Here is a 27,110-nt window from a genome sequence, read left to right on the forward strand (position 1 = left end):
GGAGCAGGTTTTTTTTTTCCCGACCGGTTTACCCAAACCGGCGCCCTCCGGTTCCGGTAAACCGGACCGGTTTGACCGGTTACCGATAGAAATCGGTCAAATTCAAATTTGAATTAAAAAAACTCAGTTCAACCAGTTCGTACCGGTATACCGACCGGTTAGACCAGTTTACCGGTCGGTTTGACCGGTTTACCGGCCGGTTTGACCGGTTTGAATTCAAATTCAAATTTAAAATCGCATGTGTAACCGGTTTGTACCGGTATACCGGCCGGTTAGACCGGTTTACCGGCCGGTTTGACCGGTTTACCAAGTGGGTCTTAATGGGCCGTCTCATTTTTTTCCTTTTTTTTGTTTTAACTTTAAATGCCCAAAAAGTATGTTAAACGAACGAATTTTTAAGAAAATTTGACACCATTAGATTCGTCGCACCTTGAAGTAGTTTTAGAAATTTTTTGAGAATTTTTCATTTTTTTGAATTTAAATTTGAATTTTGAATTCAAATTTGAATTTTGAATTTGGGCCGGTTTGGTACCGGCCCAAACCAAAACCGGACCGGTTCCCACCGGTAAGGGGAACCCTGGGTGGGAGAGATCGGCGGCAACGACTGCATCTACGCCTTCTCGGCGAACAGGCCGGCAGGTAGGGCTGGACCCGAGCCGAGCCTCGACTTTTTTCGAGCTTTCTTCGAAATCAATATATTCGTATTTATTATAGTCTCCCGCGTTGTTTGATATTCAACTTCAAATCGAGCATAACGAGCCGAGCCGAGCCTGTCAAAATTGACTTTTGTTCCAAATCAACTAATCTTTATTTAAAAAAAACGAACGTAATCGGAGCAATTTTGAAACGAGCCACCGGGGCAGCTTAACGAGCTTTTTTTTTCCAGCCCTACCGACCGGCGACGACGAGGCCTGTCGTGTTTTTTTTTTTTTTTGAAAAGCCTTGTAGTACTCCTGACGCAGCTTGGAGTAGTGGTGTGCGCGAGGCCTGTCGAGCGCGTCAGCTCAGCTGGGACGGCGTGCACCCGACTTGCTCTACCAGGACTCCAGGAGGGGTTGGCGTCCCCGCCTTCTCCGGAGCCGGTGGAGTTCCCGCGTGCACGATCGACGGGCGTCCTTCGTTAGTCTGGCCAATTGGTGTTGTGGATTGTTTGAGTTCTACTTTTGTTAGTGTCTTTCACCTTTGTTTTAGTGCAACCTGCGTGTATTTTTGTTAACTCGCGAGCTTGCAATTAGTTCCATGTTTTAAGAATTCAGTGTGCAAGAGCTAAGTATTATGGTGGGCTACAAATGGGTTGAATGATGAGGTGGAGGAGAGAGAAGAGAAGTGGGCTGTAAGCTTTAACACAAGAAGCAAGAAATTTTGTGTGATAAACAAGTGGGCCATATATTAATGATGGAGAACTACACCATTATACAAATGGACTGAGAGATGAGTTGTAAAGAGTCTTACAGCCAGCAATAGGCTAAATTATTAACCTTGCTCTTATTTGTTTACAAGTGCATCTCTTTTCCACCCAAAAAGAAATGCATCTTTCCCATGATTGAACTGAAATTAACATTGAACACGATTGGAGAATCAGATAACAACGGATAACATTTTCATCAACATCCAAAAAAGAATTCTTACAAAAAGAATTATCGGGTTGCCACTGTTCTGTATACAGCTCCAGGAAAATTTTTGGTTACAAGTATCGTATCTGAGAATCCCTATCCAATTATATGTCTATCAAAATGTATGGTATGCTGGTCTGCCACTCCCACAAACCCACTGGTGGCCGGCCACCCGCCTCGTCCCAAAAAATGAAAGAAGAAATTGGGGAACACATTGGTGCTTCTTTCTCTTTTGCCTTTACAGTGTACAATAGTTTATTCAACTCACAATGCTACATAACAGTTCTGCTGCTCACACGGTAAAAACGAGCATCTTCTATCCTACCTGCAGAACAGAAAAACAGTGTGCATGTGATTGAAAGTGATAGATAAATATTTTAGTAAGCATGTTTCACTTAGTATATTGCAGATAGAAATATGGAGCACATGTGGACTAAGTCAATTTGTAACTACTTAGGAAATGAAAATCCAATATTACAGCCCACACCTGCCAAAACATAATATAACCTATAACTAACCAGATTTTTCTGATCTTGAGGATTATATCCAAAACATTCCAGCCTCAGCCTGTATCAGCATTTGGTGACTACCATTAATTACACTTGTTTTCATACTTTCTCAAATTGATATAGCTAATGAACTATCACAGGAAAAATACTAAAAAGATCATACAAACATCCTCTTCTAGGGTTTATATACTGAAAGCATTGGTAATCATCCATCTTAATACATTGGCTAGCTACATGTATATAACTGCAGACCATGTTATATTGTCAACTGAACAACACCACAAAAATCTGTCTACAAGAATCTATGTATACCTCAAAAAACAAGCTCATGTAGGCAATAGTGGTTGCCTCTCATCAGTGCCAATCCGATGGCTCGCCTGAAATGACAGTCAACTTAGATGTAAGCCATACAAAATGAAACAACAGATCTATGTTTAAATGAACAACAAGCTACTTACATCATCAGCCGCACCAGCAGTCATATTTACAAAAGAAGATTCAGATGACCTGTGAAGAACAAGCACCTTATAAGGGCACACATTAAACAATCCTTAAAAAAAAGCTTGCTATTTCTACAACATTAACAGGCATCCCAAAGCACATCCCCAAGTTAGAAGAGAATCATGGATTCAGTGCAAAACAGCGCTTCTTGAAAGAGTAATATATGCCATTTGCCCATTGATACAATTGGAAGAAGGCAAACGCCAAACAGCAAACACAAACCATTGGAACAAGATAAAAAAACTCACCGATGGTTTTGTGTATCTTCCAACTCTAATAAGTCAGCAGGTTTGTCATCTTTGACTTTAGCAAGTGGAGAGAAGAACTGAGGACAAATGATAGTAAGATATGCGATACAGAATGAAGGTTGCTTCAATGAAATTAACTAACAAAAGAAAAAGTAAGTTCACCTGGTGCATTGAAATAAACACCACTGATATGCCCAGGAGAAAATTAATGGTCAAGGTATGACCCAAAAATGCAGCAGAAGCTAGGCCAGTAAATATTGTGGCAACAGTTGACGAATACTTCTTCAAAATTGTGTCTGTAGTATAATTTCAGTTACAAAATTAGATACGAGAAGTTAAGAATAATGTAGAACAAATGTAGCACATCATTACCTGCATACTTGAAGAAGAATGAAGATAGAATGCCTTGTGCAGCATTGTTACATATGAGAAACATTGTGGCCCTTGAATGTCCTCTAAGGATATTAAAACTCTCTGGCCCTGCAAACGAACAGGAAAAGATTGTGTCATAAGCATAACTGCATAAGACAGGCCTACCATGCCCATCATGTTGCCCCAGGGATTGACACTGATCATCACTAAGAATGGGCGATCCCATTGGGCCTCCAAGGATTATTAATAACTAGTAAATACTAAAATTCTATACAAAATCAGTCAGTTCGTCAATCCTTCAGTTTATAAAGTAAGGAATTCATTATGACTCTCCTTTTGGTACTTCGAAAGCATGGGGTACTATCATACAAAATATCTAGAGTCTGGACTGAAAAATATAGCTAGTGGACAACATGCAGCATTTTGGCATCGACTCTCAATGTGAGACTGAACTTCGAATGAAGGTGCGCACCTTGGAACAAGGCAGTCCCAAGAATGCCAAGGAAGTTGAATATTGCTCCATATCCATACAGAAACAAGTTCTACAAAATCAATGGAACGATTATTAAAGGAAACAATAGGCAAGATTATAAAGAAATAACAAGACAAGCAATATGAAGCGGGAAACGATAACAAAAATAAAACTACAAATAAAATAAGTCGCTGATAGAAGAATGGACAGTGCAAGCTAATTCTATAGTAACTCAGGGCATGTACGGTTCAAACCCTGGACCAGACAGTCTGGAACAGGCAGCATGTCCAGAGTCCAGACCCAGGCGTCTGAAATCCAACACCTGGAATTGCTGCCTGGAGCAGGCAGGGTGGCCAGGGGCAGAACCAAAACAGGCCCTCAAGGCCAAAGGTAAACAAACTTATACTCAACTTACCTGGAGATAAATGCTAGTGTCATATTGGCTCTTCAAGGCATATTCATTGTAGACAGAAGCCATCGAAGGAACAGTTACCTGCAATTCACAATTGTAAATAAATATAAGTAACTTATAATTCTATGTTTTTTGGTTGACGGAACTCATAAAAAGAAGTGCACATGCTTACAAATAAAGTGTATATATGTGTATATGTACAGGGGAAAAATAAAGGAGATCAGATGGTCGAGCAGCAACTTACAAAAACCAGTGTATATATGTACGCAATTGCAGTGACAGGAAGACCAAATGCGGTATTGCCTGCAGGTACAGTCCGAAGTTGATTGATGCTGATTCCAATAAGCAATAAAGCAAGAGCTTCCCACTGTCAATATGAAAAAAAAAGAGTGGGAGAAAGGCCAACAACAATTGAAGTCAGAACTGTTGCACATGACAGAAGCATTTGCAAAAGGAACAACCTCATTTAATAATTCTTTTTATGCTTATACATATGTGGAAAAGAGTAAAAGACCCATCAGTTCGGATAATTTCTAAAGAATTCATGGGTTCACCTAAAACTATCATTACAGAACACCATGGCTAAGGGGGTGTTTGGATCCAAGTGCTAATGCCCAAAAATGCTAAAATTTAGCACTAGTTCTTCCAAACAGAAGTTCTAATGGGGTGGGCTAAACTTTAGACAAGACTCAAAAAACTTTAGCAAAGATGTGATTGCTAATATGTGCTAAAGTTTAGCATCCAACTTTAGCCCATCCAAACAGGGCCTAAGGCAAGGTGTGACACAAACTTGCTTGCAACATGCCACAGCTTCCAAAATAAGCTTACACTATGCTCATAATCAGACGATCGAGTGCCACATGTTCCAATCATTAATCAAAAGAATGCAAGATTCAAATTAATTGGAAGCATTTATGTTGAAATGTATACTACTTATTCTAGCTCTTAAGCTTTATTTTAATAATGGCTAATCCATTCATAAGAAGTTCAGAATCCAATTATCAATGTTTTATGATATCAGCATAATTTGATAAGACAACAGAGAAGAAATCCAGTAATCCTTATACTGCATAGGAGGAGAAAACATGCACTACAATATCCACAGTCATATAAGATAAAAATAAAGCAAGATAACATAAATGTTACCCTTACCTGAATTACCGAGAATCTCCTCCTCATTATAAATTTCAGAAGGACAGCTATGACCAGCACCTAGAGAAGTTTAGATCACAGGTACTTTGAGATGTGTACACACAAACTATAACTAAAGCAGTACAACTGATAGTACAAGAAAAATGTACCTTTAAATTACTTAGCATTTTCACAGTTGCAGGATTGAAGTACAGCTGCACAATTGACTCAATATGTCAGATTGTTACAATATAACAAAGCTATATCAACATCTACCCATAAAATAACAATACTCTGCAAGTAAACTGAACGAAAATTACCTGCATGATAAATTTTAGGTAATTGTTGATAGCATATAGAAGAGCAGGAACAGCTAGAAGTACATTATTACGGGCTGCCTACAAAACCAAATAGTGAATGATCAGATTATGTGACAAAAAAAAAGCAACAGTATATGTATATATCGAACTACAATATGTCTCCACAGTACAGGTAAGTCAGAAACTAATCGATGAGATAGATCACCTGTATGAAGGTCGAACGTGCCAAAAGTGGCTTTTCTCCAACCTTTTGCTTTCTAGACTGTCACATTACAATAACACAACAAGAAGGTAAACAAATAGAAACTGTAAACATAAAACAAGCTGGAGAGAAAACACTACAGAGTAACTGTACTTCAGTATAGCCATCAGGAGTCATGAAAATAAAATTTTGGGGAATAGAAACAAAATTCTAAGCTAATATGCACAAACAGAAAAATAAAAGTTAGTTCAGATTTTGAGTGCCAAAGCAAGATTGCCTCTCTGCATTTTAAAGGCATTGTCAGCTAAAAGATGGCTTTGAGACTCTCTTTATTCCATTTCCTTTTATATGGAGGCAGTTTGGGTCATACGATCCTTACGCTAGGACCAAAAAGTGCTTCCAGTGGGCTACTTATTAAGAGTTATAGATGTTACGGACTCAACTAAGAAAAGAGACTATGCAGGACGGATCATCTTCATTACTAAGGTCGCTTCAAGTTGGAGTACAAGTGCAGAAACGGAAAACATCAGCAAAAAGAACAAACCTGAATTATGAGCATCACGATAGCAAAGATAACTTTCATAACCTCCGTCAGAAAGTTAACACTGATGGGACTGAACTGAAACTTCCCATCAACCTTTGACATGAACACTAGGATGGGCTGCACAAACAAAGGCAAACATTAAAACAACTCCTCAACTCTGGCCATTGCCATTCAGACGCACGTAACACTACAGCAGAGGATCAAGTAAAGCATGGTTGCATAGCATCAGTATTAGTAATATCATTACTTCTGTATACCAGATTCATGATGCTATTTCACCTAATCATTGATTGCGGAAACGTTTCCAGGTGAGGGATTGGGAATGAAGCGTTTAGCCACAACGAACCTGGAGGCCGACAAGGATGCAGTCGCCGACAACTAGGAAGACGTTGAGCGCGCGGAACTTGGACGACATCTTGCTGCGGTGCTTGTCGTAGGCCCTGGACACGCTCCGCGGGCTCGGCACCACCAGCCGGTTGCGGCAGACGCTGCATTCCACCACCCCATTCCGCTGCATCTCCGCTGGCCACCAGCGACGCGGCCCACGCCCGCCGAGATGCCGCTCAGTGCCCGCGGCCCCGGAGAGATCACGGGCGCATGCACCTGCAGCGACCACGCCATTTTCAGCAAATCAACCACGATACACCGGAGCAGACTGCATACTCGAGCAGATCCGAGGGGTCCCGCTCGGCTCCGCACCTCGGGGAAGGCGTGTCGATGTCGGCGCGGATCTCGCAGATCTGGCCCGGCCTGGGAGCCGCGCGCGAGGCGGATCGGGGTTGGTCTGGCTGAGTAGTTCTGGCCGGGGTTTCTGGCGATAACACGGCGGGTTGGTGCGGCGAGGGGAGTGGAGGCGCCCGTGGGAGGCTCGCTCCGGGATCTCGAGCTCCGGCAGGAGTCGGGGGCGGAGGAGAAAGGTCTGAGGGGAGAAGAGGAGAGGAAGGTGGGGCGAGGAGGAGGGGACGCGACGCGACGCGACAGGAAGGCGGGTGTTCCGGTGTATTTATATTTCTTCGATATCACGGAATTTTTGAGTAGTGATTTATTTGTGTTTATTTAAAGAAAGATTTGAGTCTTGATCGAGAGATTATGGGCTTTATGGCGCTCTAAAATCTCCTCTGATTTTTGGCGCGAGTGGCGGTGTGACTTGTGACAAATGACCGTTTCGGTCGTCTTGCTCAATCCGGACCGAGCACCGAGAGCACCGAGCACGTGTTTCATCATGAAGCGAGTAATAATAAGTGTCAAATACTAAGAGAAACACCGACCGAAACGTAGAGTTATAAAATTACTCCAAAATATAGATGATGACACATACAATCTATCATATAACAACAGTAAAAAACACAACTAACTTAAACGAAGAAACTTGGTATAAACACAAATGAGTATCATATATAGTTGCCCATTAAAACTATAACAGTGATTGAAAATAACAAGAGATGGACAATCAGGGTTTAAATCAAGGTACCGTTCTGGCTAAAATTTTGAGGGTACACATCGTCTCTATCCCCTTACGAATGGAATTCCAACCTCTAGAAGACCATCATAGAAGACTACGGGTAGGGAGGGTAATGCAAGATGACGCCTTCAAGAGTATATGATGTTAAAAAAATATCCGTTCTGTTCGGCTGGCTGTAGCTAATGCTGATTTGCTGTGAGAGAAAAGTATTGCTAGCTGACTGGTGGTAGGTAGGTGGCTGGTGCTGATTTAGTGTAAGAGAAAAATACTACTGCCGGTTGCCAACAGAACAGAGCGATCATTGTCGGATATAGTCAGAGTTTTCAACCGTTAAAATTAAAGTGAGTAGGGTGGGCTTAACAATACCCCAACGAGGTGAGTTATTGTCATGGCAATAGCTGATGTGGATCCTACCGAAAGGAAGTTTGAGCTTTCGCTCGTGACATCTAAATCCAAACATCACACATGACAACCTACAAAGTTTGCAGGGATCATAGTGCAACGTAGAGGACACCTCAAACTGCCCAAGCTAGGGAGCGATGCGAGGAAGGAGGGAGGGTTCTAGAACCTATTTTGATTAATACGATCATGATTAAAGTTATAGTTGTAGGTTTTGACTTTCGAGGTTGGATTCTCATATCGGTTTAAAGGGAAAGCCACAATGACAAGTTATAGTAGCAAAATAAGTAAGAGATCTAAATCAAATATATTAAGATGGTAGAGAGTTAAGATGTTAGTCTTATGGAGTCTGATTGTAGCTTGATGAAAGATAATAGTTGAGGCTCAATAGAGATTTGGATACAAGAAAAACCGATGAGCTAAGATATAGCGACATTAACAAATCCACTATGATATCAAACAACAGAGAAAAAGCATCGGTGTGAAGTGGGTAATGTGCAAGGTGCATGAAGAATTGAGGGGAAATACATGAAAAAAAGGTTTTGGGTATTGGATCCCATTTATTTCACACCCCGTTCATCCAAAATGTTAATTGGCAAGTAGCTATTCACATCCACTAAAAAAAGAGTAGCAACGCACATAATTCGAGTGTTGAGGTGATAACAATTAAAGACTTAAGAAAAAAAGAGAGTAACATTATCTCATGGAGCATGTAAAGATGTCTAAAGTCTCTTGAAAATCTTGAGTAAGAATGCTTATGTTGATGCATGTGAAGATGTCATTGCAGAGGATTTAAGATAAGTATAGTGACGTAATGACTATAGTGGTCATGCTATGTTGATATGTTTCCTCAAAATAAGTATATTAGTTGATAAAGTAGTTGCTCCATACGTTTTAAATTATGGGTTGTTATAATTTTTCTAGATATATTGTATAACATAAGTTCATAGCAAAATATATGTACCTAGAAAAGTTAAAACATAGATAAAGTACTTTGAGTATTTAGCTTGGTAGGTGGGAACATATTAGGTGCAAACCAACTTCTCCGTGTAAACTATGAAAACTTCAATCTAGATCATCGGATCAACATCCAAGTGGAGGGGTGCAGGGGGGTGGGATGGTGGATTTGCAAAAGTATGATTACCCAATCCACGGGCGGGTCCAGATTGTAAAATTACCCAATCCCCCATGCCCCTTGGATGTTGATCCGATGATTCAGATTGAAGTTTCCATAGTTTGCACGGAGAGATTAGTTTGCTCCTAATATGTTGCTTTGGTAGAATAACAAATAGAAATAGTATTTAATTTGTGTCTCTCCCATTGTAAAGCCATGTTTTTTATGTTACTCTGCATTGTAAAGCCTCTTTTACAAGGAACGTGCATTATATGTATCTAAGATGCATTTCTTGATTGCATTGGTATTTAGCTTATATACACAGTAATTTATCACTTCTATGGAACTATTTGGAACACTAGCCGATAGGTTCCTGTTAATTACTGATTAAATTTCTTTTCCTTTCAAATTAATTGGCACGCCGCGAACACAAAGAGCAGGATTTGCACTGGAGATAAGTAGAGCTCCAGCCCCTTAGCGTGTCGTGCTTCGCAAGATTCAGCGCACTGAATTTTGCGGCAACACATCTCATGCATTGATACGTCTGATGATTTGTTCATACAAAAGAAAATATTACGTACAATCAGGGAAGTGGTTTCATAACTTTAAAATATAGCTTATGACAGGGGTTACTTTGTGTACACCTTCGTCTCTCACTCCACGTCATCAAAAATAACCATGGCATACTTGAACTGTACGAGATAACCAATATAATGATGTATCTAACGTATGCTGGTGTAGTTCTTTTTTTCTCTCTCTCTCGGAAAGTGCACCAATGTACTTGACTGCCCATACACACGTACATGAATGTGTTAGCTGCTGGAATACGCCCATCTAGTTCAAAATACACATTGTTTTTGTTGGAGTAATGGGCTTGGCCCATTTATTCTAAAGCATTAAAAGAATTTAAAGCCCACTATTAATGCTAGGGAATCAATGTTTAATTCCGTACCGGGAATTGAGGAGGATCTCAACCGACTTAAAAGGTGGACTTCTTGTACACCACTTGTGAAGCCGGTAAGAGGAGGACGGTGAACCACACGCGCGCGCGCGCTCGCTCGCCGGGCCGGGCCGGGCCGGGCCGGGCCGGGGCCGCGAGGCGCGGCCGGACGGGCGGTGCGGTGCGGCGCAGTGTGATGTGATGGCTATTTTGCCGTTGACAGCAATTAATCGTGCGATTAAACGTGCAATTAAATTTGTAATTAATGGCCATAACCGCATCACCTAAATGACTCTGATGGTGTCCAGGTTCAACGAACCTGAGCACCTGAGTCACTATATAAGGAGTGCCATTCCCCTCATCCATCCTGCACCAGAGCACTGAGGCAACTCGGCTCCTCTCTTCTCCCTCTGCAGTTGCAACAACTGAGTTCCCCAACGCTAATTTCTGCGCGCACAGAATTAGCGTGAGCAGGCCTCCGAAACCTTGCTCGCCTTGAGATCCTGCACGGGATAGGCGGGCAATCAGGTTTTTGGGTAACGCTTTAGCGTGACTGCTCAAAAATACTAAGGCTTTGCCCGATTGTACGACTACTTCCTGGTGGACGAGCCGAAGGACTACGTCGACTACATTCTGGTGGCCGAACGACTACGTCGACTACATCTTGGTGACCGTTCGTGGGACTGCACTGCGAACTTCTTCCTGCACCGATTTAGTTCGACTACTTCGACTGAGGCCAACCGAGTAGATGTCTACTCCAGTTGGTAACAGCGCAGCCAATGCCTCCGGCAACGGCCCCGCTTTAGGGTACTCCCTGAAACTTTGGTTATTTATATTGTTTATGCTTATATGTGTGATAAGTATAAACATGTTCACATGTTTTATTTTACTCCTTAAAGTCATAGAAATATTGCTAGTTTATACATTTAATTTTGGAATTAAAATATACCGAAAATTGCCTAGATTTCTAACAATCCAAAAACCTGATTATGTTAATAGGCTTTCGGTATCTAGCTTTGCTGCATCAATCAAACCATCACCTTTTGATGGTTCAAATTACAAACGTTGGCAAGAGCGGCTTATACTGTGGTTAACACTATCGAGAGTGATCCATGTGAAAGAGGGTAAGCCTGAACAATTCTCTCCAGAGGAAGGGAGTGCGTTCGATGAGGCTGATATCCTCTTTCGAGGCTTGATCATTAGTGTTCTCGGTGATAACCTGGTGGATTCTTATATCCGGCTGCCAACTGGCAAAGCTTTGTGGGATGCTCTTGAGGCTCAATATGGAGTATCTGACGCCGGGAGTGAGTTGTATATCATGGAGCAGTTCCTTGAGTACAGGATGGTCGAAGACCGTTCTGTAGTGGAACAGGCTCATGAAATACATACTCTGGCAAAAGATCTCAAAAATTGCAGCAAAGAGTCCCCATGTGTGTTACCCAATAAGTTTGTGGCTGGAGGTATAATCTCTAAGCTGCCACCTTCTTGGAGGGACTTTGCTACTTCTCTAAAACATAAGAAACAGGAGTTCACAATAGATGGACTCATAGGGACTCTTGATGTTGAGGAGAAGGCAAGAGCAAAGGACATACGTGGGAAAGGAGTTGTTGGTGCTTCAAGTGCCAATCTTGTTCAGAAGAACAACTCCAACAAGAACAAGAAAAAGCCACCGCAGAACCAACCAAAGACTAAGAAGACAACCACTTTTAAGAAGAAGAAGAAGACGGGAGCTTGCTATGTGTGCGCTAGTACGGATCACTTTGCTGCAAAGTGTCCGAACCGCAAAGGCAACAACTCCGCCAACATGGTTATTAGCGAGCCTGGAGGAACTTCGGGGTACGGTAATTTATTACCTACTGTTCTTTCAGTCTTTGGTTCACCCGAGTGGTGGGTTGATACTGGTGCTAATATTCATGTTTGTGCTGATGCTTCTTTGTTCTCTTCTTACCAGACCGGCGGGACTTCCTCCTTGCTGATGGGGAACGGATCACATGCGCGTGTTCTTGGTGTTGGTACGGTAAATCTGAAGTTTACTTCGGGGAAGACCGTGCAGCTGAAGAACGTGCAGCATGTCCCCACCATCAAGAAGAATTTAGTCAGCGGCTCTCTACTGTGTAGAGATGGTTTCAAATTAGTCTTTGAGTCCAATAAATGTATCTTGTCTAAGTTTGGTACTTTTGTTGGAAAAGGTTATGAAAGCGGAGGTTTGTTCCGTCTTTCTTTGTCAGATGTTTGTAATAAAATTGCATACAATGTTATTAACGTTGATGAAACAAATGTTTGGCATTCGAGGCTTTGTCACGTTAATTTTGGTTGTATGATGCGCTTAGCTAATTTGAGCTTAATTCCAAAGTTCACTTTTGTCAAAAATTCTAAGTGTCATGTATGTGTTGAATCAAAACAAACTCGTAAGCCTCATAAGATCGCGGAGGCAAGGAGCTTGGCACCCTTAGAATTAATTCATTCCGATTTGTGCGAAATGAATGGAGTGTTGACAAAAGGTGGTAAAAAATATTTCATGACTTTGATTGATGATAGTACTAGATTTTGTTACATCTATTTGTTGAAGTCAAAAGATGAAGCTTTACACTACTTTAAAATCTATAAAGCTGAAGTAGAAAACCAACTTGAGAGAAAGATCAAAAGAGTTAGGTCAGATCGTGGTGGCGAGTATTTCTCAAATTTATTTACTTTATTCTGCGAGGAACATGGTATTATTCATGAGAGGACGCCTCCCTATTCACCTCAGTCAAATGGGGTTGCCGAAAGAAAGAACCGCACTCTAACGGATTTGGTTAACGCCATGTTAGATACAGCGGGACTTTCCAAGGAATGGTGGGGTGAGGCTATATTGACTGCATGTCATGTCCTAAACCGTGTTCCTACAAAGAATAAAGAGATAACTCCTTTCGAGGAATGGGAGAAGAAAAGGCCAACACTGTCATACTTACGTACATGGGGTTGTTTGGCAAAAGTGAGTGTGCCAATAACCAAGAAACGTAAGCTTGGACCTAAAACTGTGGATTGTATCTTTCTAGGTTATGCTATTCACAGCGTTGGATATAGATTTTTAATAGTGAAATCTGGAGTACCTGACATGCATGTTGGTACTATAATGGAGTCCAGAGATGCTACATTTTTTGAAAACATTTTTCCCATGAGAGATGAAACAAGTTCATCTAGGCAAGAGTTCATCAAGGATGATGGCTCTGCTGAGCCGATAGAACACAATGAACATACACTTGTAGAAAATTCTGAGGAGGATAACAATGATGCTCCGAGAAAGAGCAAGAGACAAAGGACTGTAAAGTCTTTTGGTGATGATTTCATTGTATACCTCATAGATGATACACCCAGAACCATTGAAGAGGCATATTCATCTCCTGATGCTGACTATTGGAAGGAAGCAGTAAGGAGTGAGATGGATTCTATTATGTCTAATGGAACCTGGGAGGTCGTTGAACGTCCTTATGGATGTAAACCGGTTGGATGCAAGTGGGTGTTCAAGAAAAAGCTTAGGCCAGATGGTACTATTGAAAAGTACAAGGCTAGGCTTGTGGCCAAGGGTTATACACAAAAAGAAGGAGAAGATTTCTTTGACACTTATTCACTAGTTGCCCGATTGACCACAATTCGAGTGTTACTTTCCTTGGCAGCCTCTTATGGTCTTCTCGTTCATCAGATGGACGTTAAGACGGCTTTCCTCAATGGAGAGTTAGAAGAGGAGATCTATATGGATCAGCCGGATGGGTTTGTATCAAAGGGTCAAGAAGGAATGGTTTGTAAGTTGTTAAAATCTTTATATGGTCTCAAGCAAGCGCCTAAGCAGTGGCATGAAAAATTTGATAGAACTTTGACCTCTGCCGGCTTTGTTGTGAACGAAGCTGACAGATGTGTGTACTATCGCTATGGTGGGGCTGAAGGAGTGATTTTGTGCTTGTATGTGGATGACATACTGATCTTTGGCACTAGCCTTAATGTGATTAAGGAAGTCAAAGAGTTTTTATCTCAAAATTTTGAGATGAAGGATCTGGGAGAAGCTGATGTTATCCTTAATATAAAGCTGGTAAAAGAGATCAATGGTGGGGTGATTCTTACACAGTCTCACTATGTGGAGAAGGTGTTAAGTCGCTTTGGTTATAGTGACTATAAACCTGTCTCAACACCATATGATGCCAGTTTAATTCTTAGAAAGAACAAAAGGATAATGCGAGATCAGCTGAGATATTCTCAGATCATTGGTTCATTAATGTATTTAGCGAGCACTACAAGACCTGATATCTCGTTTGCTGTAAGCAAACTGAGCCGGTTTGTTTCAAACCCGGGAGATGATCATTGGAAGGGTCTTGAAAGAGTAATGCGCTATCTGAAGGGGACAATGAACTATGGAATTCACTACACCGGGTACCCAAGGGTACTAGAAGGGTATAGTGATTCAAATTGGATTTCTGATGCTGATGAGATAAAGGCCACAAGTGGATATGTGTTTACACTTGGTGGTGGAGCTGTTTCCTGGAAGTCTTGCAAGCAGACCATCTTAACGAGGTCAACTATGGAAGCAGAACTCACAGCATTAGATACCGCCACTGTTGAGGCTGAGTGGCTTCGTGAGCTCCTTATGGACTTGCCGATAGTTGAAAAACCGTTACCGGCAATCCTAATGAACTGTGACAATCAAACGGTAATTGTCAAGGTGAATAGTTCAAAGGATAACATGAAGTCATCTAGACATGTGAAAAGGCGGTTGAAATCTGTCAGAAAATTGAGAAACTCCGGAGTTATAGCCCTGGACTATGTTCAGACGGCTAAAAATCTGGCAGATCAGTTTACAAAGGGTCTTTCACGAAATGTGATAGACAATGCATCTATGGAATTGGGCTTGAGACCCACGTGAGTCATTCTATAGTGGAAACCTGTCCTATGTGATCGGAGATCCCGTGAATTAAGATGGTGAAACAAACTAAAGTCTGACTGTGAGAAGAGAACCTTTGTGAAAAGGGCTCATTCCGTGTATAAGGTGCATTTCTCTTCTAATCTGTATGGCAGGTTGGTCTATACCTTAATGTGTGCCAGGTGGTTTCTTTTAAACAAATGAGTTGTTTTCTTGAAACAAAGATGTTGTCCTACAGAACATCTGAAAGGAACACACCTATATGAGTTTGACAACTGGTCATGGTCTATGAGAATTGGGTATTCTCTAGAAACTCATGAAGGGCCTGGAGTATGACTTATAAGCTCCAAACCGCGGGGATGCTTTTGCAGCCTAGTACCAGTGTAGGGCTCTGGTCAAACTTGTTTGCACAAAACTGGCAATTCAAGGCATAGTCCATTGCACAGTTGTGAATAAGTGTAGCCTTTGTCCTAGATGGAAGTTCAACTTAACAGTCTCTGTCGAATACTGGTATATCAATGAGAGAATGAGGGTATTTCTAGTGTGGCTTAAATTTCTTGGTGGGGATTGTTGGAGTAATGGGCTTGGCCCATTTATTCTAAAGCATTAAAAGAATTTAAAGCCCACTATTAATGCTAGGGAATCAATGTTTAATTCCGTACCGGGAATTGAGGAGGATCTCAACCGACTTAAAAGGTGGACTTCTTGTACACCACTTGTGAAGCCGGTAAGAGGAGGACGGTAAACCACACGCGCGCGCGCTCGCTCGCCTCGCCGAGCCGGGCCGGGCCGGGCCGTGGCCGAGGCCGAGGCCGAGGCCGAGGCCGAGGCGAGGCGCGGCGCGGCGCGGCCGGCCGGCCGGCCGGCCGGACGGGCGGTGCGGTGCGGTGCGGTGCGGCGGCGCGGTGTGATGTGATGGCTATTTTGCCGTTGACAGCAATTAATCGTGCGATTAAACGTGCAATTAAATCTGTAATTAATGGCCATAACCGCATCACCTAAATGACTCTGATGGTGTCCAGGTTCAACGAACCTGAGCACCTGAGTCACTATATAAGGAGTGCCATTCCCCTCATCCATCCTGCACCAGAGCACTGAGGCAACTCGGCTCCTCTCTTCTCCCTCTCCAGTTGCAACAACTGAGTTCCCCAACGCTAATTTCTGCGCGCACAGAATTAGCGTGAGCAGGCCTCCGAAACCTTGCTCGCCTTGAGATCCTGCACGGGATAGGCGGGCAATCAGGTTTTTGGGTAACGCTTTAGCGTGACTGCTCAAAAATACTAAGGCTTTGCCCGATTGTACGATTACTTCCTGGTGGACGAGCCGAACGACTACGTCGACTACATTCTGGTGGCCGAACGACTACGTCGACTACATCTTGGTGACCGTTCGTGGGACTGCACTGCGAACTTCTTCCTGCACCGATTTAGTTCGACTACTTCGACTGAGGCCAACCGAGTAGATGTCTACTCCAGTTGGTAACAGCGCAGCCAATGCCTCCGGCAACGGCCCCGCTTTAGGGTACTCCCTGAAACTTTGGTTATTTATATTGTTTATGCTTATATGTGTGATAAGTATAAACATGTTCACATGTTTTATTTTACTCCTTAAAGTCATAGAAATATTGCTAGTTTATACATTTAATTTTGGAATTAAAATATACCGAAAATTGCCTAGATTTCTAACCGTTTTAGCCTCGTTGACAAACTTTAAAAAATACTGTTTCTCCAACTTATATTCCATAACTGCGTCATTCAGTCGTAGGACTGGGGGAGAGTTTTATACTTTATTAAATACGATTACAATCCCATTACTGAACATAAGCAACCAATGAGAAAATACAGTGCAAGTTAAACTGACGCATATTTGAAGGTGATTGTCTCCAGCATCAGTGCATCATCAGTATCTGATGATGCATCCCTATTTCCATATCTGATTTTTCCATAGGAAGGATGAGACGACAGAGCAAACACTAGCAACATCAGTATGACAAGGCCAAGTTTTTTATTCAAGGCTCGACGACAACCCTGTCAACTACCTTTGCACCCCTTCCTTTGGCCATGTAGAGTCCGATATGATGCATAAGATCCTGCAAACATTGAACGTTATGGTAAGTTCATTGTGAGGTTCTTCCTTCAGCATCGCTCGGAGAGCATTCTATGGTGTAGTGTATTGTTTAAATCCTTTCTTTGAATCAATCAAGATGATTATATAACAAAGAATGATATTTGCATCTGATGATTATGAACAAACTTTACAAATAATGTTTTTCTTTCTTTTTGTAGGTCGAAATTTTTCTACCTATCGGCATGAAATAAATGGATTGTCGAGTTTCTTCTTGCAAATTTATAGGTTTAGTGTTCCTCAAGGATAATTTTTCATTCTTTCTTTTAAATATACAAATGTGAGAAAATGCCAGTGTGGTCTTTTTCTCGAACGCAAATGCCAGTGTGGTCATCTGAAGATTCCCATAGTGCATCCATCAATCAGTTGCTGCAAGTCCATTGTAACACCTAGGCCTTTATCCTCGGTAATTAGGTTAATTAAGATCATTAGTTTCGAACTCACTCGGCAAAGCACAAGCTGGAACTTCTCTTGTCAGATTGGGCGGGACCGGTCTGACCGGTCGGGACAACCGGTCTGACCGGTCTAACCGGAACTTCAATGTTTGGGTCCCACAGCATTTAAACCTCACTCTCTCCCTCTCACCAACTTCCTCAGTGTTCACCCCGACGCCCAGCTCCTCCTCATCCTCTCCCCTGCTCTCTCTCTCGCCCCAAACCCTAGAGCCCAAAACCTCCCTTCCATTTGATTCCAAGGTCTAGAACGGATCAAATCGGCGTGGGAAAGCTTCATCTCCTCAAGTCCTTCCCTAGGGTGCTGCGGATTCAAGCTCTCCACGAGGAAAAAGCCTCTCTCAAGGTATTTTGCTTGGTATGAGTCGATCTCCTTTTCTAGAAGGTGATAGGTGATATCCTCTGGTCAAAAGCATCCATATGAACCCATGAACTAGTGCCTAGAAGGGTTTTAGGATTTGTGCACGATTTTCGCCGCGTTGTGGATTCTAGGTTTGGTCTGGGAAGGACCGGTCTGACCGGTCGGGTGTACCGGTCTGACCGGTAGGGGCCCGGACAGTCCGGCCATTTGTCCGGATACTCCGGGTTCGTGGGGGTTTAGGTATTCCGGGTATGGTTCCGGATTCTCCGGACTTGGTGGTCCGGATACTCCAAGTGTATGTCCGGTTACTCCGGATTTCGGTCTCAGGGTGCACCTAGGCCGGACCGGTCTGACCGGCTGAGTATACCGGTCTGACCGGTGTGGCAGAGGCTGAGAGGTGTTTAATCAGAGTTGTTGGTGCAATTAGTTAGAAATTAAATGGTTAATGATTACTCTTATATTTTTGTAACTCATGCATGCATTCTCATGTCACATGCATATGCATACGTGTAGTAGCCGCGGCGGAGGATGTCGTATTCGAGGTGGTAGCGGAGCCACAGGAGGTTCGCGTGGAGCCGGCCCAAGGCCCGGCTAACCCCAGTACTGAGCAGCAGGCACAAGGCAAGCCCCGGTGCACATCCTTCTATTTTAAATTATGACACATATATATATGTTCCTATTACTTGTGCATTAGGTGTAGGAATTATTTGGAACCTAGTTGCATGATTCCCTAGGATTCCCTGAGTTATACTAGTATGTATAGGACGATAGAAGTGCTATGCTTAATAGTCGCGATAGAAGTCGAGTGACTCTTGTCACTCGCGAGATATAGGAAAGCTTTAGAAGCCGAGTAATTGCCGGTTACTCGCGAGATGCATTATTATCCTTGTACTTCAGTATTTGACTTGGATTGTAATGGATATGGAGATGTGAGACCAGGCGGGGATGATGGATAAGTATGGTAGCAGGACAGGGTTCCTGGGTGTCTTAGCCCCGTCCGTGTCGATTGAGGACCGGTCGTTGTGGCAGTGCTGATCGGGGATTGAATTGTACTAACCGCATGCCAGGAGTAGGAGGTAGTCGAAACCGGTAAGCCGAGTACTGCCTTGCTTCGAAAGTACATGACTTCAACTCACCTCCTGGGGTAGTCGAGTAGTCGCGGAGAAATGGAGATGCATGTTTACTTTTGGTGGTCTCACGTTGAGCTCGGCTGACCATATGATGGTGGGGCGGTCCTGTAGTTCAAGGCGGGGAGGGGAATGGTTGGCATGTATAGTCCGACGGGGCAAATACGTGCCGTGTTGGTTAGGTCCACCTTACAAGGTTAAATCGAATCGATTCGCCGTGTCTCGCGGATATGAGGGCCTTGGTCTCTTTGTCACACCGTAGCGAATGAGTTAGGGTAATAGAGATATAAAAATGGATATAAATTCTGGATCTTATTTGGATGCTCCACATGTGTGTAGACAGGCAAACTTTAGTGAGGGTCTAGCTATATAAAAATATGCGGCTAAAATGTGAAAAGTAAGGATACACCTCTAGTTGCTATTTCTGCAAAAACAAACCACCAGCCAAAAGCCTTGCATGTCTAGATACGTGGGCTAAGTTATACCCACTGGTCGGGTAAGCCTTGCTGAGTATTAGAATACTCAGGGTTTTGTTGCCACCTTTATTATTACAGGACACCCGGACGTCGACTTCTGCCCTTGTTGCGTCAAGTTCATCCGCCGGGATGCAGAGGGGTGGCAGGTCGTGGAGCGAGACCCTTAGGTCAGGGGTTTGTCGGGTTGCACACTCGTGGGCGGGGAGTGTTCAGCCTATCTGTTTTGTCGGGACCGGTCTGACCGATCTGGTGGAACGGTCTGACCGGTATCCCTTGGGCAGGTGCATGCAGGCCGGTCTGACCGGTTCTCCTAACCGGTCTGACCGGTGTTGTTAGGCTGAGAGTGGGCAGCAGTGTAGGGTAGTTTGTTCTAGTGTAGTTTCTTTTCAAGTTTCAACTTTAGTCCTCCAGTTGTAAATTTGTGAGGGTTCCAACCTATGTAAATTAACTTTGTATTGAAAACTCGGTTGTAAACTTAAGGTTCTATCACGCATCATTGTATAATTTCAAGTATTTGTGTCGTGTTTATACCATCTGTGCCCACCTTCGCGTGGGACTACCGGTGTTGTTTCGATCGGGCCGTGGGTTGAGAAAGGATCGCCAAATTAAGCCGTTAAGCTAATGTGCCCGATGTGTTCAAATGACGGCCATTAGGCTTAATTAGAGTTTTAATTTGGCGGTTCTGTCACATCCATATTCGGATATTCCTGGCTAATTGGTGACTTGAGGATTTTGGATGTATGAACATCAGAGAGTCGATACCTGTGGATGGGCAAGAGCTCCTTTAACATTCGTCGCAACCTCAACAGGAAGGTCATATGTAGCACAACCCTCTGAATAAATCACAACATCTTGTAATGGAGGCACTCGGTCAATATTTCGAGCAGCCAGAGTTGAGCTTGCAAAATCCAAAACACAGATGTCTGTGCATATTCCGAGCACCAAGACCTGCATCGAGCCCATGCCCAAGTCATACACAGAAGGATAGGATCTATTTCTAAAATCCTCATGTAGTCAGACAACTCACAGTTTTGATTTGGTATTTTCCAACCCAATCAGCAAAAACACTGGAACCATCCTTCTCTATACAACTGATGTACCCATCGATACAACTTTTCCTCTTTATAGTCACATTCGGCTCCTTTTCCAACCACTCCAGATCTACACATTGCAAACTGAAATTTGTCAGACAGAAAATCGATCATATTTCATCATCCTTCTCACATATTGTCAGTGTGCATCATTAACAGAAGATCTTACTCTAATATGAAATAAAACTAAGCACAAAAGTTGGGCGAACACTTCTGAAATGGTTTCAGTTTAGGACCTACGTGGAACAAAGTTCTCCTCCCCAGTACCAATGATACAGTGAGGGGGATATGGTGGTTCAGGCTTATCTGGATAGTGGGTATCAAGAAACGCAAAGATTGGCCAGTTTCTATCACAGAACAGCTTAGAGAGCCTAGCCGCCTCTCCCATCATCTTTTCGATCTGCTTGTTTGGTGCAACAGGAGCCTGCAAATGAGAAGCAAAAACTATTCAGTGAGAGTCTAATACAGTCTGTCTGAAATAATAATCAAAACTACTAATAGCATGGTGCATGAACCCAAAAAGAAGGAAATCTGCACAGTTGTCTAACACAGTCTAAAACAGTCAGCCAAAGTGTATGCTGGGCACTTTGACGCACTAGAAAAGACTTCGTATTTGGGAACATTTTTGTTTCTTCACCTTGTGTGATGATATATGGATTGTTATGTTTAATGCAGCATTTGAAGTTAAATAGAGAGAAGACCTGACTAACAATCAAAGCCAAGTTAGGTCGCTGCATCAAGCTCAGGCAGTTTTTGCAATTTCTGGGATAGGCGGATAGGATGAACTTCTATTTTGTTATAAGCTGGTTTCCTGCTGTTACTGCTTTCAGAGGGTGTTGAGAGTGGGTGAACTTCTAAATTCTTAGCTCTAGGAAACCGAGTATATTCCCCTGTCCTTGATTGCAGACTTGTTTGTGTAGTTGTTGCTCTAACCTTAAGCTGGAAACCCCAGCCTACTCTCTCTTTGCTTTCCATAACAGCAGAGCAGAAGCCTTCTATCTAAAGAAAAACCTGCACAAATTGCAACTATGAAGATTACAGCGTGTGTTGTCCACTTGTCCTAAATTAACAAAACGGTCTCATATGAAAGGTAGAAATTTCGGGTCTAGCTAAGCTGGCCGTCATCGGTGCTCCCTGAATTGTACATATGCGAGTACGGACAAACCTTATAGTAACTAACCAATGACTTTTTTTGTTGTTATATGTTGAGCAGAAACTGAAAAACACAGTTAGAAAGCGGATAGGTAAAAGGAACAGAACAAGAAAAATACAACGATACAACCGAGGATGAGGACAATCCAGTTAACGTTCACTTGTGTCCCTATCCGAGATTCCTAGAAGGAGATCACCGCACAGCTCAGCGCTCGCACTCTGTTCCTACGAAACCTAAACGACTCTAGTGTAACGATCGAGGCAGGAACAGCGCAGAATTCACGAGAGCTTAACCGTTAAATAAAGGAAGGGGGCAAAAAATTAAGGAAAGACAGAAAGAAAAGGGCGAGCACGCGAGAACCTAGCGACGGCAGTGGGAAAGAGAAGGGTAGGCGGCTCACGAGGTTCCCGGCGCCGACGGTGCAGAAGCCGTTGCAGAGGTCGACGAGGACGAGCCCCACCCCGCGCGGCGGGAGGACGAGCTCCCCGTCGGTCTGGAACGGGATCCGCGACCGGAGCAGGTCCACGGCGGAGGCGGCGGCCTCCGTCCCCATTCGCCGCCTCGCGTTGCTCTTGCTCCTCCTCCTCGAGTTGGGCCTGTTCGCGCTCGGCGGGTTCTCGACCTCCGATTGACCTCTCAACGGCGAAAGGTCCCGTGTCCGAGGAAGGGAGCACTGGAGCAGCCGAGAGCTCTAAATATTTTGTCGCGGTCACGCGTCCACACTGACCGAGACCGTGGTGCCGGCGGGCGAATCACGCGCTCCGCTCGACGCTCGTGCACGAGCTGCTAGTTTGCGGAACTTTCAACCAATCGACGATCCTGGGCCGTGTTCAGTTACAAAATTCAAAATCCTAAATTTTTTTCCAGCACCAACATGGAGATTTAAATCTAAATGAAATAAAAAACGCATTGCGACTGCTGTCTGTAAATGGCGAGACGAATCTAATGAACCTAATTAGGCTGTAATCAGACGCTAAATTGCTACAATAATGCTACAGTAAACGGCCTCTAATGACGGATTAATTAGACTCATTAGATTTGTCTCGCGATTTACAGACGAGTTCTGTAATTATTTTTATGATTAATTTATATTTAGTACTTTAAATATAGAAAGATATCTTTTCAAAAATTTTACGAAGCGCAAACAAACAGGCCCTGGAGTAGATGCACGAAACGACTACTTGTCCCTTTTATCCCCAATTTTCTAATGACCACTTGTCCCTATCAGATTTTTGTATCCGCGAGTTTCCACGAACCAACCGGGCCCTGTTCCTCTTCTCTCTCTCTCTCACGTGGATGGTAAAATTCAGCCTATGGCAGGTGAGGTTAGTGCCAAGAAATTGGATCCATCTAGGACCAAGTTACATGATACAATGGTCAATCAGAAACACCATCAAGTGATATCATGATAGTAATAGATCATATATTTCCCCCCTGAAAACATCAGAATTTTACCATTCACACCGACATGTAAAATGCAAAGAATGACTAGGAGGTGAGTTTCAGACTTTCAGCAAAAGCACAACAAAGAGGAAGCGCGGTCGCTTCCGCTGCAACAGGTACACTACAGTACTACTGAACTGTGAATCCTACATCACTCATCCACCAGAACATAGCTGAGGAAGAACATCAGGCCTACAACAAGCATTCTAGAGTCTAGACACTACATGGACTGCTCCCAGAGCAAGCGGCGTCGCGAAAGAATCAGCAGAAGCAGAGCTTTCAGCCTCGGCTGGCAACTCTTCAGTGCACTCCTAGCTGCGGGATCGCTGGCTCGTCTCTCAGCTCAAACATAACCGGATGGTTGTCCAGAGATGGGTACTGGTCGAGCTCATCATCAGTAAAAGAATCTTCAGCCAACTTTGCTTCATCACCTGCAGAGGAACGTGCAAGTTACATACAGGAAAACTGAAATATTTCATCAAACAGAAGATACAAAAGAAACCAAAAAAAGGCTGTTGGCGGGATAAGTAGCCACAGTAGATAAAACACTGCTGAAAAAAACATGTCAGAGGGAGGGAGGGAGGGAGGAGAAACCAACCTGAGATAGAAAGACCCCAACTGATGTCTGGGAGAATCTCTGGTTCCAGCTCCAGCTCTTCCTCAAAGAACTTGTCAACCTCCTGAATGGTAAACAGACTGCATGGAATTACATTTCTGATAGCACAGGGAAAAGAGTTGCTTATTTGCTTTAATGTTTAGGCTGTGGATGAATTAGCCAATCAAAATTAATAATGCGTAAAATCATTGTGTTGGTGTCAATGAATGACCAACATCAGGACATAACCCGTATACAGATAACCACAGAGAAACACAAGAAATACCATGAATTAACTGTAATTGAACTTCTAGAGATGCTAAATTTCATCAACCCATGAGCTACATGAAAGATGTCTTTTTCCCTCTTAGGCCTTGTTCGGTTAATCTGACTTGTAGAGGATTTGATCCTCCCAACCCCCTCCAATCCTATTCAATCCCCTTCAAACCGAACAAGCGCTTAGAGGGGAACACTTGGTGAAACAGGCCAGAGTTGATTTGCTTGCTAATATGCATGGCAGCGTCATATCTACCAAATGCTTAGGACTATATCTACCTAGCAGAACAAGCAAAATATACCATGAAAGTTTCTATTCCTTGCTTATTGCTAATGAAATATAATAGGCAAAACTATTACATAAATGCACCAAGTTGACACTGGAATGCCAGGTAATAAATTATTTTACTCATACCCCACAACCAGCGGTCGAATCAGCAATATATAGAACTATGCAACCAAATGGCAGGGTACATATACTTCTTTGATTTCATATTTAATAATATTTTGTTGGCTTGATTATGAGTCTGCATGACCATAGTCTTATAGAAATGGACACAAGATTGTTTGAAAAGTGAATATCCATTTGTTGTACTTGCACAAGTTCTTGATAATATACTTCAACCTTAGAAACAACCTGCATGAATTGTGAAAATACGGTGTTAGTGGACAACTTACCATAGCTGGAAACATCACACGATCAAATACCATATTTGACCAGCCATCCAAGGCTGGCATCACATTCGCCACTTTCTTCTTGACACCTATATAACATGCATAATCAGCCATATATAGATATAAAGAAATACAACCCACATATTGAAGAACCAAAAAGAGCAATCATAAGATCTATTCTTACGTTTGTCTTGCATATCCTTATCTGCCTTCTGATGATCATAGAAGTGAGCACCCTCCACACCATCCTTAGCCCATTCATGGCATTTTTTGATCTCTTCATCAGTTAATACATTCATTGGGTTCTTAATCACGTCATGTTTGCCCAGAGTAGACTTTTCTTTCAAGGTAGATCTCTGTTCTTTCAAGGTGGGCCTGTCCTTGCTTTGAATTGTGTTGGTCACATTCTGAAGAGCCTTCCGCTGTTGGGACTTTTCTTTCATGGATCTGTCCTTCAGAGCAGTGCCGTTGGGAAAGTTGGACACATCCTGAAGAGCCTTCCGCTCTTGAAGCCCAGGCTTCTTCTCTGATGGCTTCAGTGGTTTGGCCCTTGGTGCATCAGCCCTCTTGCCTGAACATGCAGATGAAACATGTTTCTTATCTGTTTAGGGAGAGTTCATTTACCCAAAACTAGTATTGAGAAAAATCAATGTCACCTCTATGTATATGCATGTTCTCATCAACAAGAACTGCTGCTGGAGTTGGGAAAGCCATGACTGAACAGAAATCTTCTTTTTCTACCTTGAAAGCCCTGAAGTTCAATTGTTTGACAAAGGGAAACTAATCAGAAATATTGAAACAATAAACACCAGTTTCCTTATGCTATCGTGCTGCAGAAACAAAAAAAACGACGATTCGTGAAATGAGCTTTGCAGGTGCTAATTTAAGATGGACTGGCGTAAGTACCAGTGTACCACTAACTGCAAACGAACTAAATCAGAGAGAGGTACAAAATGAGGGACAGATTTACATTTCACATGTATACGAAGATAGATTGTGAAATTTGATATAGTAAAAGGTTCATAGCCAGCAACAGAGTAGTTTTCAGAGAGGTAAGGCCCCATGTGAAGGTTCTGGTTTTATGACTAAACTTGGGTTTCTTTGAGCACCAATGTAGTACACTTCCCATGGAGATGACCTAGGACCTAGGGTCTAGCACCAAAGCCTGGACCAGCCACGAATTCAGTGCAAGCTGCAGCCCAAGAACATCAAAGCACACACACATTGTGACGCTGATACAGCGTCTATCAAGTCAACCAAGATCTGACTGAGATTACACAATCAGCCATTGCGCTCACAAATTAACAAATTCTCGCTTCGCTTTCCTAACTGACAGATTAAAAATCACACGCGGATGCACCTCCGTTGGGATCGCATGACCCCGCTCCCGCTGAGATCTCGGGCGCGCTCAAGAAGCGATCCATACGGAGGGCTAATCTAGTACCAACAGCGAACAAATCCACAGACACGGCATTCCAAGAACGACCGGACCGGAGTACAACAGGAACATTAGGGTTTTTGCCTCGGTAGTGTTCGCATCACCGCAATCGGGAGGACGCGGAAAACGGAATCAACGGACGCAGTAACTCGAGGGGGAGGGAGGGAGGGAGGGAGAGAACTAGGGTTTACCACCACAGGAGAAATCAACAAGGCCGGTCGATCTCCGCTGCGGCGTTCACCAGCAAGGAGGAGGGCTACGGGTCGGGGAGGGAAGAGGGAGGAAGTGCTCGAGGCGGCGCGCTCCGGGGTGTGTCGGCGGCGGGTGCGCGGGAGGAGGAAGAGGCTTCTCGTTGCGATGCTGGGAGAGGAAATCGGGGTTCTGAAACTTTTTGCGGCGCGGCGCTGTGGGGAAAGGAAAGAGGAAAAGGGAGCGCCACGGCGGCCCGCGCAACGGTCGGATTTTGGACCGTGTCGGCGGCGTGCGGAAAAATTCCGCTCGATTTTTTTTCACCCTCTCGAGGCCCTGGGCCGTTTCTGGACTGTTCTACTACCCCAGGCCCGGTTATCTTGGATAGGAAGTCTTTTCAAAAAATAAAATCTTGGATAGGAAGCGAGCAGGAAGGAAACTAATATTGGGCCGGCCCATGAAGGTGCAGAAACCCTAATCGATAACCCTCGTGCCCGTGCATATATATACCGACTTGACCGGCTTCCAGAGCCAGGGATCGCCTCCGCCGCCTGCCTCTGACGTTCGCTACGCATCCTCT

At 43.4% G+C, this 27,110-nt stretch overlaps 3 protein-coding genes across 5 annotated transcripts; all 3 read right to left on the reverse strand.

The window, feature by feature from the left end:
• Positions 1 to 1,575: 1,575 nt before the first annotated feature.
• On the reverse strand, positions 1,576 to 7,320 carry LOC120707693 (CMP-sialic acid transporter 5-like). Of its 2 annotated transcripts, XR_005689059.1 has the most exons (17): positions 7,024 to 7,320; positions 6,671 to 6,927; positions 6,325 to 6,441; positions 5,784 to 5,840; positions 5,579 to 5,656; positions 5,429 to 5,473; positions 5,280 to 5,339; positions 4,372 to 4,494; positions 4,131 to 4,208; positions 3,716 to 3,785; positions 3,244 to 3,351; positions 3,034 to 3,167; positions 2,872 to 2,948; positions 2,581 to 2,629; positions 2,435 to 2,499; positions 2,132 to 2,180; positions 1,599 to 1,938 (listed from the first exon to the last, which is right to left on the reverse strand). XR_005689059.1 is itself a non-coding variant. In XM_039992665.1 (16 exons), exons 2-15 carry the CDS (start codon positions 6,839 to 6,841, stop codon positions 2,449 to 2,451), a joined length of 1,218 nt encoding a protein of 405 aa, XP_039848599.1. In that variant the 5' UTR covers positions 6,842 to 6,927; positions 7,024 to 7,320; the 3' UTR covers positions 1,576 to 1,938; positions 2,435 to 2,448. The 2 variants fall into 2 exon arrangements, 1 of the variants encoding a protein (XP_039848599.1); XM_039992665.1 differs by lacking the exon at positions 2,132 to 2,180 and having other exon boundaries at positions 1,576 to 1,938.
• Positions 7,321 to 16,829: 9,509 nt separating this feature from the next.
• Positions 16,830 to 22,688, reverse strand: LOC120707707 (nicotinamidase 1-like). The gene is made up of 5 exons (XM_039992679.1): positions 22,315 to 22,688; positions 21,002 to 21,185; positions 20,698 to 20,831; positions 20,433 to 20,618; positions 16,830 to 17,219 (listed from the first exon to the last, which is right to left on the reverse strand). The coding sequence occupies exons 1-5, from the start codon at positions 22,465 to 22,467 to the stop codon at positions 17,139 to 17,141; spliced, it is 738 nt and encodes a 245-aa protein (XP_039848613.1). The 5' UTR covers positions 22,468 to 22,688; the 3' UTR covers positions 16,830 to 17,138.
• A 632-nt stretch (positions 22,689 to 23,320) lies between these two features.
• Positions 23,321 to 26,739, reverse strand: LOC120707708. Of its 2 annotated transcripts, XM_039992702.1 has the most exons (6): positions 26,533 to 26,739; positions 25,560 to 25,654; positions 25,088 to 25,474; positions 24,907 to 24,992; positions 23,956 to 24,037; positions 23,321 to 23,788 (listed from the first exon to the last, which is right to left on the reverse strand). In XM_039992702.1, exons 2-6 carry the CDS (start codon positions 25,615 to 25,617, stop codon positions 23,658 to 23,660), a joined length of 744 nt encoding a protein of 247 aa, XP_039848636.1. In that variant the 5' UTR covers positions 25,618 to 25,654; positions 26,533 to 26,739; the 3' UTR covers positions 23,321 to 23,657. The 2 variants fall into 2 exon arrangements, with proteins under 2 accessions (XP_039848636.1, XP_039848629.1); XM_039992695.1 differs by lacking the exon at positions 26,533 to 26,739 and having other exon boundaries at positions 23,386 to 23,788; positions 25,560 to 26,069.
• Positions 26,740 to 27,110: the final 371 nt, after the last annotated feature.

This window comes from Panicum virgatum, chromosome 1K (genome assembly GCF_016808335.1).
Source record: "Panicum virgatum strain AP13 chromosome 1K, P.virgatum_v5, whole genome shotgun sequence".
Classification (NCBI taxonomy): Eukaryota; Viridiplantae; Streptophyta; class Magnoliopsida; order Poales; family Poaceae; genus Panicum; species Panicum virgatum.